The following is a 15,728-nucleotide window of genomic DNA, read 5'->3' as shown; positions in this document are numbered from 1 at the left end:
GCTTTAATTTTCATGTCTTTTTATTTTCCTTGACTGGAAATAACCTCTTCGTCTGTAGGTATTTAATGAAATTTTATTATTGCATTATTTTTTACGATAATACAATATTTTGTTTATGTAAGTAAAAAATCTACTTCCATTTCGGCTGCCAAATGGCCATTTTTCAATTATAATTCTAATCATTCAAAATAATACATGCTAATTCATAAATAATATTCTAATATTCCTAACGAATCGCCAAGTTTAATAACTGAAATAATTGAAAATAGTAAGTAAAAAAATTTTTAAATCGAGCACGTCATCATTTATTTCTTATTTTACTCGGCATTCATTTTCACTATAATTGGACCCTAAAAAACGTCGGGTTGACAAAGAAAAAGGATTAAAACGATGAATAGTATAAATCATGTTGGATTTAAAAACATTGCAAGAATATTATAAAGCTCGATATACTGATACTAGATACGGTTTTTTTTCTGTTTATAAATTTAAATTTCATTTGTAATTGAATTTTATTTTGTATTGGCGTCAAAACCTTCCAAGTAAAAATACTATGAGTATATGTTGGTATGTGTGCTTTTTTCTACACAATATTGAGTATTGAGTATTGACATGGTCTGAACGCGTGTACTGCGAGCATAGTAATTTCAAATTTAAATTTTATCAATTCAAATCATATATATTTCATCAGTTGATACTCCCACTGTAGATATGTATGGATGTGTATAGATATAGTCATATAGATTGTAAATACGTGCCCGTGTTTTTTCGTTGACAAATGGTATTTTGTCATGCATACTATTTTATATTGCACGACTCATGATGCGAAGCATCAGAGAGTGCTTTACGATCGAAAAATTTTTTTCGCCTCATTTTGGCGGCTATTTTTATTATTATAGCCTTGTTAGTTCACGGAATCAAGATATTTTGCATACTATTGTCGAGATAATTTAATGGAGATTAATTTCATACTTTTTAAAAATTGATTTACTGCAATAGAATTGGAAAAAAAAACCAAAATAGGTCAAAAAATTTTCCTGTCCGTCATGTGTGAAACCCGAAAACACTGTAACTTGTGAAAAAATCCATTATTCGAGTTAAATTTTTTTTTTTTAAATTCTAATCGACGATTGTAGGTCACTGAATGCGAATGATTAATGAATTCAGTGTCGTTTAATTGCAATTAATAAAAAACGAAAACTACAAGACTGTATATCTATATATATCCATGTAAAATTAACATGGATGGTGATATATCTATATCTATAGATATTATGTACATTTTATTCCACCAGGGGCGCATGTGCAGTACCTTCCTACTACAGCTGTTTTTTCGGCAATTAATTTTGAACGACTTAAGTTTTTTTTTTTTTTTTATATTTCATAATTAAATGAGCATTATGAGTCGTGCACTTTTGGATTTTCCAAACTTTTTATCATATACATTTATATATGTAGACTTGAATATCTGAAATGATACTATACGGGAAATGTATAAACCAAAATGCTTGGATAATAAAAATAACGCGAATAAAATATATAAATAATTGGGAAAATGCGAAAATATTTTGAAGGGTAAACATTTATGTAAGGTAAGAGCCCCAGTAGCTGCTCATGTACCAGTACATGTTCACTCCATGCATTGGTATATCTATATCCACAAATACATGGAGTGAGCATTTATTAGTACTCGAGCAGCTACTGAAGCTTTTACCTTAATACAAATGTATCAGAATTCATATCTCGGCATATTTATTCAATGTATACAATACAGTGTACCTTCGACGGTGAAACACTAATTAAAATAATCATTTGCATACTTATTTTGTTCATTTATTGATTTATTCATTTCACAGTGAAAAAGTAAACTTTTTAAAAAGAAACTTTCTTATAACTTTTAAATTCAAATATCATCTAAAATATAAGATATTCCACACAATAGACCTTTTTTGAAAAAAAATAAAATTTCCTATAAAGAAGATTTTATATGATTTTTCTGTATCTGCAATATTTAACTCAAAATTTTAACTTTAAACTTTTAAAAACTACACGGAAAGAAAATTAAAGGAGTTTTTACTATTTTACTATTGTAATTTTTGCTAAATAAAATAGTAACGGTGGACTATACTTCTCATTTAGTAATTTTTACGATCTACTATTGTAAATTTTATCCAACAAATAAGACTAGCAAGAGTCTTAAAAAGTCGGATACTATAAAGCAAATTTTATAATATATGTTTGTGAACTTTACAGTTCAACTATTGTAAAAATTCACAGTTGGTTTTTTTAAAAGAAATATTAGGGAGGGACAGAGATAGAAGGTTGGACTAATTGGTACCGGTACAGTAATCGAAAAAAGAAACCGACATTTTCGTGTTATCTGAGAATCGAACCTAGAACCCTGTGTTGGCAGCCAGAGACTCTCCTTCTACGTTATCCGAAGTAAACTAAGACGCATATCATTTAACATTTACATAAGCTCGGCGTCTAGTGCTGTCACGGCCATCACTCACACTAATTGAGAAACATTCCAATTCAACTATTGTAAAATTTGCTATAGTTTTATTGGAAAGATACAGAGGCAGCACTGGAAATTTTCATCTCTTAATTTTTACAATAGTAATATCGTATTTTTTCATGAATAAATAGTATTTTTTCTTCTAAAATATTTGACAATTAACAGTAATAAAAGTATAGTCCAGCTTTACAATAGTTGTATCGTAAATTTTCCCAGAAATTTTTTCCCGTGTAGGAACAATGTCGATAACTTCATTTTTTAATTTAAACTTTAAACTTCAGGGACAGGAAGAAGGATGCGAAAAAATTGAAAAGATCGTGTTTAGTAAAAAATGAAATTTTTCACCAAAAAAGAAATTATGTTCAAATATTATAAATTTTGATGACAGGTATCGAATCACACCAGAGCGCTACGAGTACATGGGCACAACACGTGACGATTCTAGTGAAGTCGTAGCTCCAGAAACCCGAAGATTGTCCGAAAAAGCAGTTGATCTACGGATGGGAGTAGCGAGTTTTTGCAAAGCATTTCCCTGGCATTTTGTTGTGGATCGAAAGCTTGAAATAGTGCAACTTGGGGTCGGGTTCATGCGCATCTTCGGTCATAATCTCAATAGACTTGGTCGTGAAATATCGACGTATTTTGTATTCACGCGACCTCGTGGTGTTACACTTACATTTCATGAGATTTTAAAACGTGCGAATACACCCTTTGTATTGGCACTGCAGAAGCCACCGGGTGCTGATAAATTTCCGGCTGAGGTGAGTCGATACCGTTTATGGAGATTACAGATAATGATGATGCTAGATTATAGTCATTATTTTGGCATGTCTGGTAATGTTTTGTTAAAAGCCTCGCTATTTATTTTTAACCTATTACTTTTTATTGTTGTACTTTATTATCATTATAATTTATTTGCAATTTATTATTTCTCTTTTATCAAGAATTTTTTTCCAATATTTAAATCAGATTTAGAAGTAATATTCTCTGAAACCTTTATTAAGAGATTATACGCACTTAAAATAAAAAAATTTTTTTTTAATTTTACTGTTGTAATGTAAATCCGAACAAAAACAGTTTCACTGTAAAAAAAATCACGCCAAGTCCACGTTCATAAGACTATTAAGAAAAAAAAATTTTATTTCTTTACAAAAAGATATAAAATGAAAAATTAAAAAATCCAAGTAACCGATATGGTTGTAAATGATTTTCGGAAATTAAAAAAAATTTTGTTGTAAATTTAAAAATTAAAAGAAACAATTTTGGAACGTATTTTTTTTTTTATATCTTTTTGTAAAGAAATAAAATTTTTTTTCTTAATAGTCTTATGAACGTGGACTTGGCGTGATTTTTTTACAGTGAAACTGTTTTTGTTCGGATTTCAGTATTTTTTGTAATTATAATAAAAATTGACAATTTTAATTTAATACATTTCCGGTGGCAAACTATCTCCTTTAAGCTATAGTTCATGTAAAAGTTATTCTTACGCCGCCTGGCGTGTGTAATTGCAAGCTGTCAAATATCTTTTTTTCACTGTAGTTTCCCATCTATTATAAGATTAGAATGCATCCTTATATTATTTAGTCTCTGGTCGTCCGCTTTTTACATAAGAAAAAAGTTAAAACCTAAAAATCTGGGTCGCTATAGTTTGTGCTGATTATTTTTAATAATTTTAAATAGAAATTATAAAGATAATTGATAATAATCAAGTAATAAGCGTAATAAAAAACATGAACTACTATTATAAAATATCATATAAAAAAAAAAATCAAAATAAATTTGAAAAAAAATTTGTAACCTCAAATAACCGTTCTGCTTACGGTATATACACACTCGGTAGTCTGGCTTGAGAACGGAACTTGGCGCCAGACTCTATCGAGTCTGTTGATATTTTCAAGTATATACATAGAAAATGTAATGTCAAATGGACAAGTATTCAAAAAATTATAAGAATACTAGCAGACCCGGCCACGCGTTGCTGTGGCTAAAGTTATTGTTATATTACATTGTAGTATACAATTTAAGAGGAACGGTAGGAGAACATCAGTCACGGGGACCACCATGCTTTTTACATAGATGGTATTTGTAAAAAAATATGGTGACCTCCATGACAGATTTTCTACGACTATAACCCTTTAGTACAATGAAATTATTTACGAACCAAGACGGAAATGTTGAAGTTGGTACACAAATTCACGGGATTAAGATTTGAAGGAGAAGGACGTTGAACACGATTGATTAAAATTTTCTTACAGTTCATATTAAGCAGAAATCAATACAAAAGAATTAATTTTTTAATTTATTATTTCCATTTAATTTTGTAACGAATGAGCATATTACAAAGTTGTTAGTGAATAACATATGACATTTAAACTTATGAATGAGGTAGGTAAGGCAGATAGTCTTAAATCTTTAACAGTAATATTTATTATTTTAAATTATAAATACTTTCAATTTCAATTTAATTTAGCACTAATCGGTGCACAATATTTTTGGTTAACCTGTCTTTAGCTAACACAAATAGATTCGACGGTTTCCCAACACGTGAACATGCAACATATAGTTGCCCATGAGAAAAACACGGATTTTCCAAATCTAAACCACAAATGGACATTGTTTGGCCTTGAGACTTATTTATTGACATGGCAAAAGCTAAACGAATTGGAAACTGTAGCCGTTTGAAAGGTATGGTAGAATCTGACGGTATCATTGGAATACGTGGCAACAGGACCACTTTTCCTTTAAACTTCCCAGTTAAAATGGTTGCTTCAAGAATGTTTCCGGTGATCTTTTTGATGATCAAACGTGTACCGTTGCATAATTGAGGTGGATTCAAATTACGTAGGAGAATAATCGGGGAACCAATCTTTAATTGAAGATTGTGGGGTGGCATTCCAGGTATATCTAGTGAATTCAAAAATTCAGTTGGAAAATTTACACTTTCATTTTCATCAACAACAGTATCGATTGATTTAAAAGACATCAGATCGCCTGGTAACAACTGTTGTATCTGGAAGTTAATTTCGTCAACATCAACATTTTTGGCTGCCAAAATCGCCCGATGACTGAGCCAGTTATGATTCAAGTAATTATTCTGTATATCCGGAAAAATACTCTGAATCAATTCATTTTTATCTTGAAGAACAGTACAAAAATTGTCTGGCAGTTTGATGCATTGCGTATTTGGTTGCAGTTCTATTTTACCGTTCCCAATATCTAGTAATTGCTCGGAAAATATTTGTGCTGATGGATCATTTTGCAACTGTACCCGCATGTTTATGGTCAATCGAAGTGTTTCAACACTTCGCCATAAGAATGATTGTTTCAAACATGCATTAATCTCATCCGCGAAAGTTGAGCGAGGTATAACCGGTAAGGTCTGACGGAAATCACCAGACAAAAGTAAGATAGTACCACCGAAAAGTTTATTATTGCTGTTTAAATCCTGCATAGTTCTATGCAATGCTTCAAGTGAATATTTGTGCGCCATTGTGCACTCATCCCAAATTATTATAGAACTCTTCCGCAACACTGCAGCTATTCCACTATTCTTTTTGATGTTACACATTGCATCTGGTTTATGATGAATATCCAATGGCAGCTTGAATGTTGAATGTGCCGTTCGCCCACCATCCAGTAAAGTAGCCGCAATGCCTGACGATGCAACTGCCAATGCGATTTTCTGTTGCGACCGTATTTTGGCAAGAATCAACGATATTAAAAATGTCTTACCGGTTCCACCTGGTGCGTCCAAGAAAAAAATACCGCCTTGTTCAGCAGCAACAGCCAGCATAATCCGATCATAAATAATTTTTTGTTCTGCTGTTAGTAATGGCTCACTGTTCGTGATAATCGTGGCTAAATTTCCATGGTCATATTGTTGTTCTCGTTGTAAATCGGTATTGACTAAGTCAGTAGCTGGGCGATTAGGTGATGGCATACCATAATGATTAAGTGGTAAATTTGAAATTAGAACACATAAATCCTCGATCAACACCAATGCTTCATTATACATCTCTGGCGTATAATCTATGTTTTGGCATTGATCTGTTTGTCTAATTCGGTGCAATATGTCTTCTGTCATGCAATTTTTATATTTTTCCAACAAAGTTTGTGCTTACGATGGATAACACGTCATCAAAATAATTGCAAACAGCTGACGAATGTTATTGGGCATTGATGTCAACGCAGCATCAGCAAGCGCTAAGTCCCAATGGTTATCGTCTTCTAGCAATTGCAGTTCACGACATGCATCTTGGTATGTATTGAATACTCGACCATTAACTGTTCGCAGAAATTCAAAAGACGTTGGTCCAGGCACATTCACCAATAACAAACGTAAATAGAAGCACTCACGTTGCTTTGGATGTACTGTGTAAAGTCGCCCCAATGTCTTAGCTTTGAATATGCCTGGAATGGAAGGATGTCGTTTTCCTTGTTTTCGTGGTTCCCATTTTTTACTGGATTTGTTCCATGTGAAATAACGCGGAACATCACCATATAGCAATGTCTTTGCGAATCGGCCAAAAATATCAAATCTTTGACACAATGTAAAAAATTCAGTTAGTGTCGTTTTTGGGGCCTCGAACGCTCTTTGGAGAAGATCTTCTTCAGTGAAGTATACACGTTGACCGTTTTCAAGATGTATTGCTAGATGCTGGACAGAAGGATCTCTTTCGTGTATGGGAAAGCTGAGAATATGCCAAATAGCTTCGTTGCTGCTAATGTATCTACCCATTTGGTATCGTGCTATTTCGTCATTTTTATTTATATTTTGTACTTCAAATATGGCCAAATCACTGCCTTTGTTTACATATTTACAAATGTACTTAATTGATTTTACAGAACTGCAAAGCTCAACGTTGATATGAGCTTTATAAGTTTTTGAAAGTAATGGTGAATATGGTACCACCCACTGATTATCAAATTCTGCTTGATTTGGATAATTCGGCAGTCGCATTGTAAATGTGTGGCCACCATTCTCAGTATTTCTGCGGCGATATATAGGATAACCATCAATATCCGTGATAGTGTCATTCGTATGCGGCTTTGGGAAATTTTTCTTACATTTTCCATTTTCCATGCATGGTGACGTGATGTTAAAAGCACCGCATGGCCCATGGATCATGTGTTTAGTGACAACATCAAATAATTCTGGATCAATTAATGGGTCTGGAATTTCGGCTGAAATTATTTGATCAATTTCTTCTGGACGGATTTTATCTTCAAGCCAAATCAAAATGTGGGCATGAGGCAAACCTCGCTTTTGCCACTCAATCGTATACAGCCAACAACGTGTGATACCGAAAATTGAATATTTAACAATAAAATCAATTAAGGATTTCAATTTTTGTTTAAACACGCGTGCAGTTATATCATGACGATGAATTGCTTGTTGTCCTGATAATAATAAAGTTTGTATCTCTTCCCAATTCGGATTACATGTAAATGTAATAAACAAATCCGGTCGGCCGTAATGACGTACGTAAGTCATCGCGTCTTGTATGTATTCCTGCATGTTCCGTGGACTGCCGATGTAGCTTGAAGGTAAAATGAAAGCATTACCGATGTCATTAGGATTTAAATTTCCGTCGATGTTTCCAGCAACAGCATCTCGTAAGTGAATATATTCTTCCGATCGTAATTTAGCCTGGTTGAATCGAATGAATCGCAAGCGTTCGCTTTCAACCTTAGCATACATATCAACAATGTATTGATGGAATAGCTGACGATATCGAAGGATATAGTTGTCCTGATTTAGTCTAATCATTATTCGGTGTGCGTAGTAGTTCATTGAGCTCACTTTTTTATTTCCATAATCACCTAAAAAAATAAAAAATAAAATACAATACGAAATTAACATTCATACATACAGTAAGAAAATAAATAGGTAATTGTCAAATTTACCGGTATTAGGATCACACTGTTTGATGTTAAGGTGATATTCATCCTGTCCTTGCCAAAATATCAATGGATATTGTAGTGCATCATATGAACGGTGTAGATCCGAAATCGTACTGATAGTGTTGTCTCGCCGTGTAATTTTTATAGATCTTTTGTCAACTGGATCACCAACCATGATAACAGCAACCTCATCAACAGTTGGAGCGTTGAATCTACCAGCATGTTCACCTAATGGTACTTTATCGGCTTTTATGACGATTTGATAGTTGTCATTTTGCAATCGTGGCGAAACTCTTTTGATTAATTGAAGTAGTTGATTCTGATCTTCTAAAAAATTTTCCAGTAATATCACAATTGCTCTTTCCTCTGCTTGTTCAATGAAATTATACTGGCACCGAGTAGTTACGCGCTCTTCACAATTGCCCATAAAATAAATTTGAAGAAATTTCGGATTATCATCAGGCATTGGCATCAATGATCCAATTTTGTGGTACACCTGGCCTTGTATTTTGAATGTAGTTTCAAAATTACGTCCATCGGATGCAAGATCGCAAATTTTAGTTGCCCCAAATGACGTCATTTGGAAGCAAGAATTAAATTTGCGTATCTTACGCAAAAATAATTTTGAATCATCTGAATTCCCAGCAAGAAGGGATAATAAAGGTTCTGGCGGAGCGGGTAGAGGTGGCAGCACGACTTTTCCTGCTGCGCAGCACATACCGGCAGCTTCATTTCGAAATTTCAACGCCTGACAATATTGACATACTTTATCCATTCCACCGATAGCAATTTTTGAATGCGCAGAGTAGTTAATATCTGGTGCATATTCAAAAGCAAGACGAACGAATGATGTACGTATTAATGAGCGGCTGATCCGTTGCCTTTGTCGTTCTTGTGCTCGTACTGTAGCTATGTTTCGTTCTCGTGCCGCTCTTGTTCTCGTAATATTCTGTTGCAGACGTTCGCTACACTGTTCTTGAGATTCTTGTGCACGACCTTCTGCTGTCCTAATTCTTTGAGCTGTATTTCTTGTATCGACTTGTTCTGGCAACTGATGAGCTCTTTCAACACGTTTGCGTCGTGCCTCTCTGCTGCTCACGTTGTTGAGATTAGATTTTTTCGGTGGCATTTTACTGAAAATAATAATTTAATCGTTTAAATATTGGAAAAAAAACTAAAAAACATGCTATTATAGCACATTGAAATTGAAATAAAAGTGCAAAATAATTTTTAATAGAGGTTAAATAAAAACAATAAAAGAAAAATCTTTATACAATTATTGAAAAAGTGTGGGGAGCTTTGTATCATTTTTTCATTGATATATTAATTAATTTGTATAGCTATGTGATAATACTTACATGTATATATTGAAATTGTCCTTCCTGTACTCGTACTGTAGCTATGTTTTGTTCTTGTGCCGCTCTTGTTCCCGTAATATTCTGTTGCAGACGTGTATCAGGCTGTTCTTGTGCACGACCTTCTGCTGTCTTGATTCTTTGAGCTGTATTTCCTGTTTCGAATTGTTCTGCTAACTGATGAGCTCTTTAAACACGTTTGCGTCGTGCCTTTCTGGTGCTTGCGTTGTTGAGGTTAGATTTTTTCGGTGGCATTTGACTGAAAATATTAATTTAATCGTTTAAATATTAGAAAAAAAAAAAACTGAAAAACATGTTATTATAGCACATTGAAATAATAAGTGCAAAATAATTTTTAATAGAGGTTAAATAAAAACAATGAAAAAAAAAATATTTGTAAAATTATTGAAGAAGTGTGGGGAGCTTTGTACCATTTTCTCATTAATATATTAATTAATTATTATAATTATGTGATAATACTTACATATATATATTTTATAATTATAAAATTTTGAATAATGAAGCACAAATAAGTAAAAAGCAGAAATAATTTCACTGTATTATCGTCACTATAATTTGAATTTGATTTACACTTCGGTCTAAGTAACACGTGGTTGGCTATGCTAACACCAAAAATTAAAAAAGTAGAAATAATTGAATTTCACGGTATTTTGTTTACTACAAAATAAATTTAATTTATACTTTAGCTTCAATAACACGTGGTAATCATGATATTGAATTGTAGCTTATATGACAGGTTTGTCGGTTTACCATAGCAGTGCCATCTATTGATTACTTACTCAATCCAGTCGAAAAGTATCGACATCTGTTAGAATCTTTTGGAGTTAACAAATAATTGTGACTGTCAATTAATTATAGACAAATAATTTGCAATAAAATAAAATTGCGACTATAATTAAAGATCTAAGCTATCCTATCTCTTAAGTTGGACCAGACTGCTCACGGTGTGCTAATTTAATTTAAAATCGGTTAAGTAGTTTAGGAGTCCATCGCGGACAAACATCGTGACAGGAGATATATATATATATATATATATATATATAGTATATATATATATATATATATATATATATATATATATATATATATATATATATATATATTAAGATATGTAAAGAATTAATAATTAAGATAAATATTTTATATTTTTATAAACAATTTGAGGATAAAATTTTTATCGAAAATCGATGATATTTTTATCATTCTTTCAATTAATCACTAGATAATATCTTAAGTTCGCGGAATTTTTTAGGACTGTAAATTTCGATGGTTCAAAGTAAAGATATCGTGCTCACTGCAGACACTTTTTATTGGAGGAACTTACGGAGATCGTCTACAGGAGCTAGACAAATCATTATTTGTTAAAACAAAAGAACTTATCACTATTAATAAGTTTAAAGTCACTATTATATGTATATTCATTTTTATATTAATCAATAAAAAGCCTCTTCGCAAATAATGATTAAAAACTCGCTCTTTTCGGCTTTCTAAGTGCGTAAAAACAAGATAAAAAAAAATGACTAAAAATAAAATAACTAAATGATAAAATTGAAATTGCATGTTAAACCAGCACATAAATTTCTTAAAAATAGAAAAAAAAAACCATGTATTAATTTCCTATTTCTGTACCCAGGGACTGGAATTGAAGGGTCAAATGGTGTACTGTTCAGAATCAGAATCAATTTTATTCGTCAGTTCGCCGTTTCTCAATGGCCTGGACGGTCTCACAGGACGAGGTCTATTTATTTCGGACATTCCGCTTCATGACGCCACAAGGGACGTCATTTTAGTTGGCGAACAAGCTAGGGCTCAGGTGACTATCGTAATCCCTATCATTCAAACCATATTATATCAATTTATCCATCTATAAATATATACATTTATATATACATTATATCACGGTTGTCACATTGTTTCAGACATGTATAGTGTAATAAATAGCTATATACAAAACACTCTTCTGTCCATATCCGTACAATTGAAAGTATCTTTTTTATTAAATAAAAAATTTAATAAAATAGATTTTTATTGAATGTCATATAAATCGGGATTTACTTATACAGACGTATATTATCTCGGTAACATTTTCACATTTAATATCACAATTTTATAGATATATATATATATATATATATATATATATATATATATATATATATATACTTCTTTTTTTTTGTCCTCTACTAGGACGGGTTGAGACGACGTATGGACAAATTGAAAAGTTCTATTGAGGAGGCTAACCGTGCTGTCGACGCTGAGAGAGAAAAAAATGTTAGTTTACTACATCTTATATTTCCACCTGATATAGCTAAACGACTTTGGCTCGGTACGTAATTATTTTTTCTTTCATGTGTATTATCTTATACATAACATGTATTTTATTTTTATTTCATTTTTATTCTAATCCCCGAGAGCTATTTTTAATCTCTAAAAACTATTTTCACTTTTTTCTCTGCATAGCAGATTGATGAAAAATTTATTAAAGCCGACTTGAGCTTCAATTTGATTAAAAAATTGACTCGAGTATTAATAAAAAAAATGTATCCTTTTTATTTACATTTTGCTAAAGATCAATAATTTTTGAATAATTGATAAATTTTAAAAAGTCTAAAAAATAAAATTGTCAAGTACTTTTTTTTCATTAGATTAAAGTTTAGAGTAAAAAAAAAAAAATACTGGAAAATTAATGTCCTAAATAAAGTAAAAATACTGGCCTAGCATGGTCATTTACGGTCGACAAGTTATTTTTCTTCATTCATTCGCACCTTGTGTTATTTAACTCCTCGAATGACAAAGACCCTTCTCTGTTTTTCGACGGTCTGACGCTTCGAGAGATTAGCAAAAAAACAAACTAACCCATAGCTTGGCAATGAATTAATTTTTCATTCAACAAAAACCGTTTTTTCGTCAATCTAGACTAGCCATCGGATTTAAAAATAAAAAATAAAAATAAAATTTACTGTGATCAAAATCACGCAAAGTATTTGACTTTGATAGCTTTATTAATTATTAAAATTCAGAAATCACTTCCCTTGTTCTTATTCTAATACTGAACATTGAGCATTGAGCATAGACTGGGGGCGTTCAATATCAACAGTATTATCGAAAATTTTAATACTCCCTTTTGTATTTGTACGCCACTAAATATTTACCCGAGATTATAAAAGAGCCGGAGATTATGGAAATAATCGTTAGTCACTAGAGAATATCAAGTACTCTTCAAAAAACAATAACTGTTGAATTGCAACAATAAAAATAATGAAAATGGATAAGATAAAAATGAAAAACTTCAAAGTTTTTAATTATATCATATTGCTTTTTTTTTATTCTGAATTTTTTGTTTCATTGTGTAAAAAAAAAATAACAAAATTGAATAAAATAGAAATTTTATAGTGGATAAAAGAAATAAGATGTGGTGACATTATTTTTTATCATAGGCGAAACGATCGAGGCAAAGACCTACCCGGATGTTACGATGCTCTTCAGTGATATAGTAGGATTCACCGCAATATGCTCCACCGCCACACCAATGATGGTTATCAATATGCTACAGAATCTATACGAACGTTTTGATCAGTATTGCGGTCAATTGGATGTCTATAAGGTATTGTAGTAGTAATCTACCATTATATTAATCAACTATCCTGTATGCTTTTGAGGAATAAGAAAATTGATATCAAAAGTGACCATAACTATTACTGTAATGACATCAATTTTATTTCTTAATTACTTTTTACTTTGGTAATATACTAAAAGCATGAAAGATTTATTTTCCGATCCTTAATCACAGAATTTTTAGTTTAATAAGCTCGGTGAATTTCCTTGCATACCTTAACTAAGGAGCGCAAGCTCTATTATCATAAAGGATTTTCCGGGTCATCTTAAAACATTTGCGTTCGGAGATTATTGTTATTGTTATTACGCTAATTTTAACCGGGTTTTAAATTAAAGTTCAAGGCCATCAATTAATTTGGTACTTTCATCCTTGCTTAAATAGTAATTTAACATAAGATTTTAATTTGATAATTTTTTACTATAATATTAATTTTAAAACTCTGATAAACAATTTCTTCTTTAAATATTTTAAATTGTCAAAAAATTTGTATGTAAGGTTAAGTGTATATATGTACTTATATACTAGGGTGTTCGTTATTTCCCAAGTTGATTTTTTTTTCGCGATCGCCCTCTTGATTTTTAGTTCTTGGCCTAAAAAAAAAAATCTTACACAAATAAGCTCTTAATTACCAAATTGAACCGTGCCGAAGTCGAGTTACATTTCCCATTTAAATAATATGGGAATTTGGAACTTTTTGCAATTATTTTTTTTTCTTCAAAAAAAATGTCACCACGATTATGATCGGTGCATATTCTGATGAGAAATTGAATGCTCTACAAAAAAGTTCTCTTATAATTTTTCGATAAAATCATTCCTTTAGAAGTTATTTGTGGTTAAAGTTGTGTTTATAGTTATTATCATAGTTTTGCAGTCTTGCTATAAAGTTTTTTGTCTTATAATCATTTATTTTATCTATAAATGTTCCAAAAATTTTATCAAAATGATTAATAGTTACAGTAACGTTAACAATACGATGTATTGAATACATTTTTAATAATATTGCCGCTTATTTGTATTTTTTCTATCTCTATTCACATTTATTTGTTAAGCAATTTTTAGTTGCATTATTTTTAGTTGCATTATTACAAATATAAATAATGCTGTGAAGCGGGAAAGAATAGGAGTTACGGTAATTATTACGTGAAGCGTTCCACATTGACGTAACAGGATATTGGTAGGAAAGGATTAAGAAAGGAATGTGGAGAGGATCATCTTAATGTGAGTTTATAGAATATGCGAGAAAAATTATTAGATAGCTCGGACTGGGATTCGAACCCAGAACCTTCCGAAGACATGTCGGCTACTCTACCATTTGAGCTATCCGGTCTATACTAAATTTCCTTTCGCTTATTCTATATATATTAAGCCACACCGTCCATCTTACGGCAAGCATAAACCAGTTGCATTTCACCATGCACGCTAGATGTCAAAAGCGATTTATTCACTGAAAATATATATTTTTCGGGACATTTTCGAGTTAGATCTTGAAACGCAACAAAATCTTTTGGATATTTGTTCATTCATAGTATTTATTTATGTATCATTTTGGTTTTTGGCACCTCTTGCAGCATCAGCTCTATACCAAGATATAAATTATATAAAGACTGTATCATTACAGGACGACCGTTAAGAAAATTTCTGAGGTAGTATTGCACAAATTCAAAAACCATCTGTGGTGTTTAACTGGTAAAAAAGCTGATTTGATTTTTTTCGATTCAAATACATAACTTCACGTAAAACGAAAAATGATTAAGACAGTTGGGTTCTGCAAGGCATATTCCAAGAAAATTATGAAATTTTTTTTATCGAAAGAAATATATTAACAATTCACTACCAAAATTTCAGATCGATTCACCACACCGTTTTTGAGAAATTAATTTTCGAAATTGCATCATTTATACGCAGAGGTATAGAGAGATGGTAAAGTTAGTATGAAATCTTCCATACCACTCGATTGATGCAAATAATTTCATACTATAGTTTATAACTTCACATATAAAAGTTATATAACTTCACCATCTTTCTATACCTTTGCGTGTAAATGTTGCAATTTCGAAAATTCATTGCTTAAAAACAATGTGGTGAATTGATCTGAAATTTTGGTGGTGAATCATTAATATAATTATCTTTCAATAAAAAAAATTTCATAATTTTCTTGAAATATGTCTTGTAGGATCCAACTACGTTAAATTATTAAAATGTGATGAAAATTTCGATTTTGATTCCCCCTGAACGCTATATAGTTAATGCAGATAATGAAATTATCAATTCAAAAAAAAAGATATTGATTTCTTTCTTAAATAAATTAATTTTT

The 15,728-nt window shown here is 31.4% G+C and overlaps 1 protein-coding gene across 3 annotated transcripts in view; it reads left to right on the top strand.

The window, feature by feature from the left end:
* LOC123271496 (head-specific guanylate cyclase) overlaps positions 1–15,728 on the top strand; it is a 296,342-nt gene that overhangs the window by 267,529 nt on the left and 13,085 nt on the right. For all 3 annotated transcript variants that reach the window (XM_044737842.1, XM_044737840.1, XM_044737841.1), the window contains 4 exons: positions 2,907–3,279; positions 11,432–11,611; positions 11,986–12,124; positions 13,236–13,402. In XM_044737842.1, coding sequence (XP_044593777.1) covers positions 2,907–3,279; positions 11,432–11,611; positions 11,986–12,124; positions 13,236–13,402 — 859 coding nt within the window. The remainder of the gene's footprint in view (positions 1–2,906; positions 3,280–11,431; positions 11,612–11,985; positions 12,125–13,235; positions 13,403–15,728) is intronic.

The sequence above is a fragment of the Cotesia glomerata genome, linkage group LG9 (assembly GCF_020080835.1).
Source record: "Cotesia glomerata isolate CgM1 linkage group LG9, MPM_Cglom_v2.3, whole genome shotgun sequence".
NCBI classification, from domain to species: domain Eukaryota; kingdom Metazoa; phylum Arthropoda; class Insecta; order Hymenoptera; family Braconidae; genus Cotesia; species Cotesia glomerata.
Note: the sequence above shows the minus strand (reverse complement) of the source record. Positions and strands in the feature narration are given on the sequence as shown.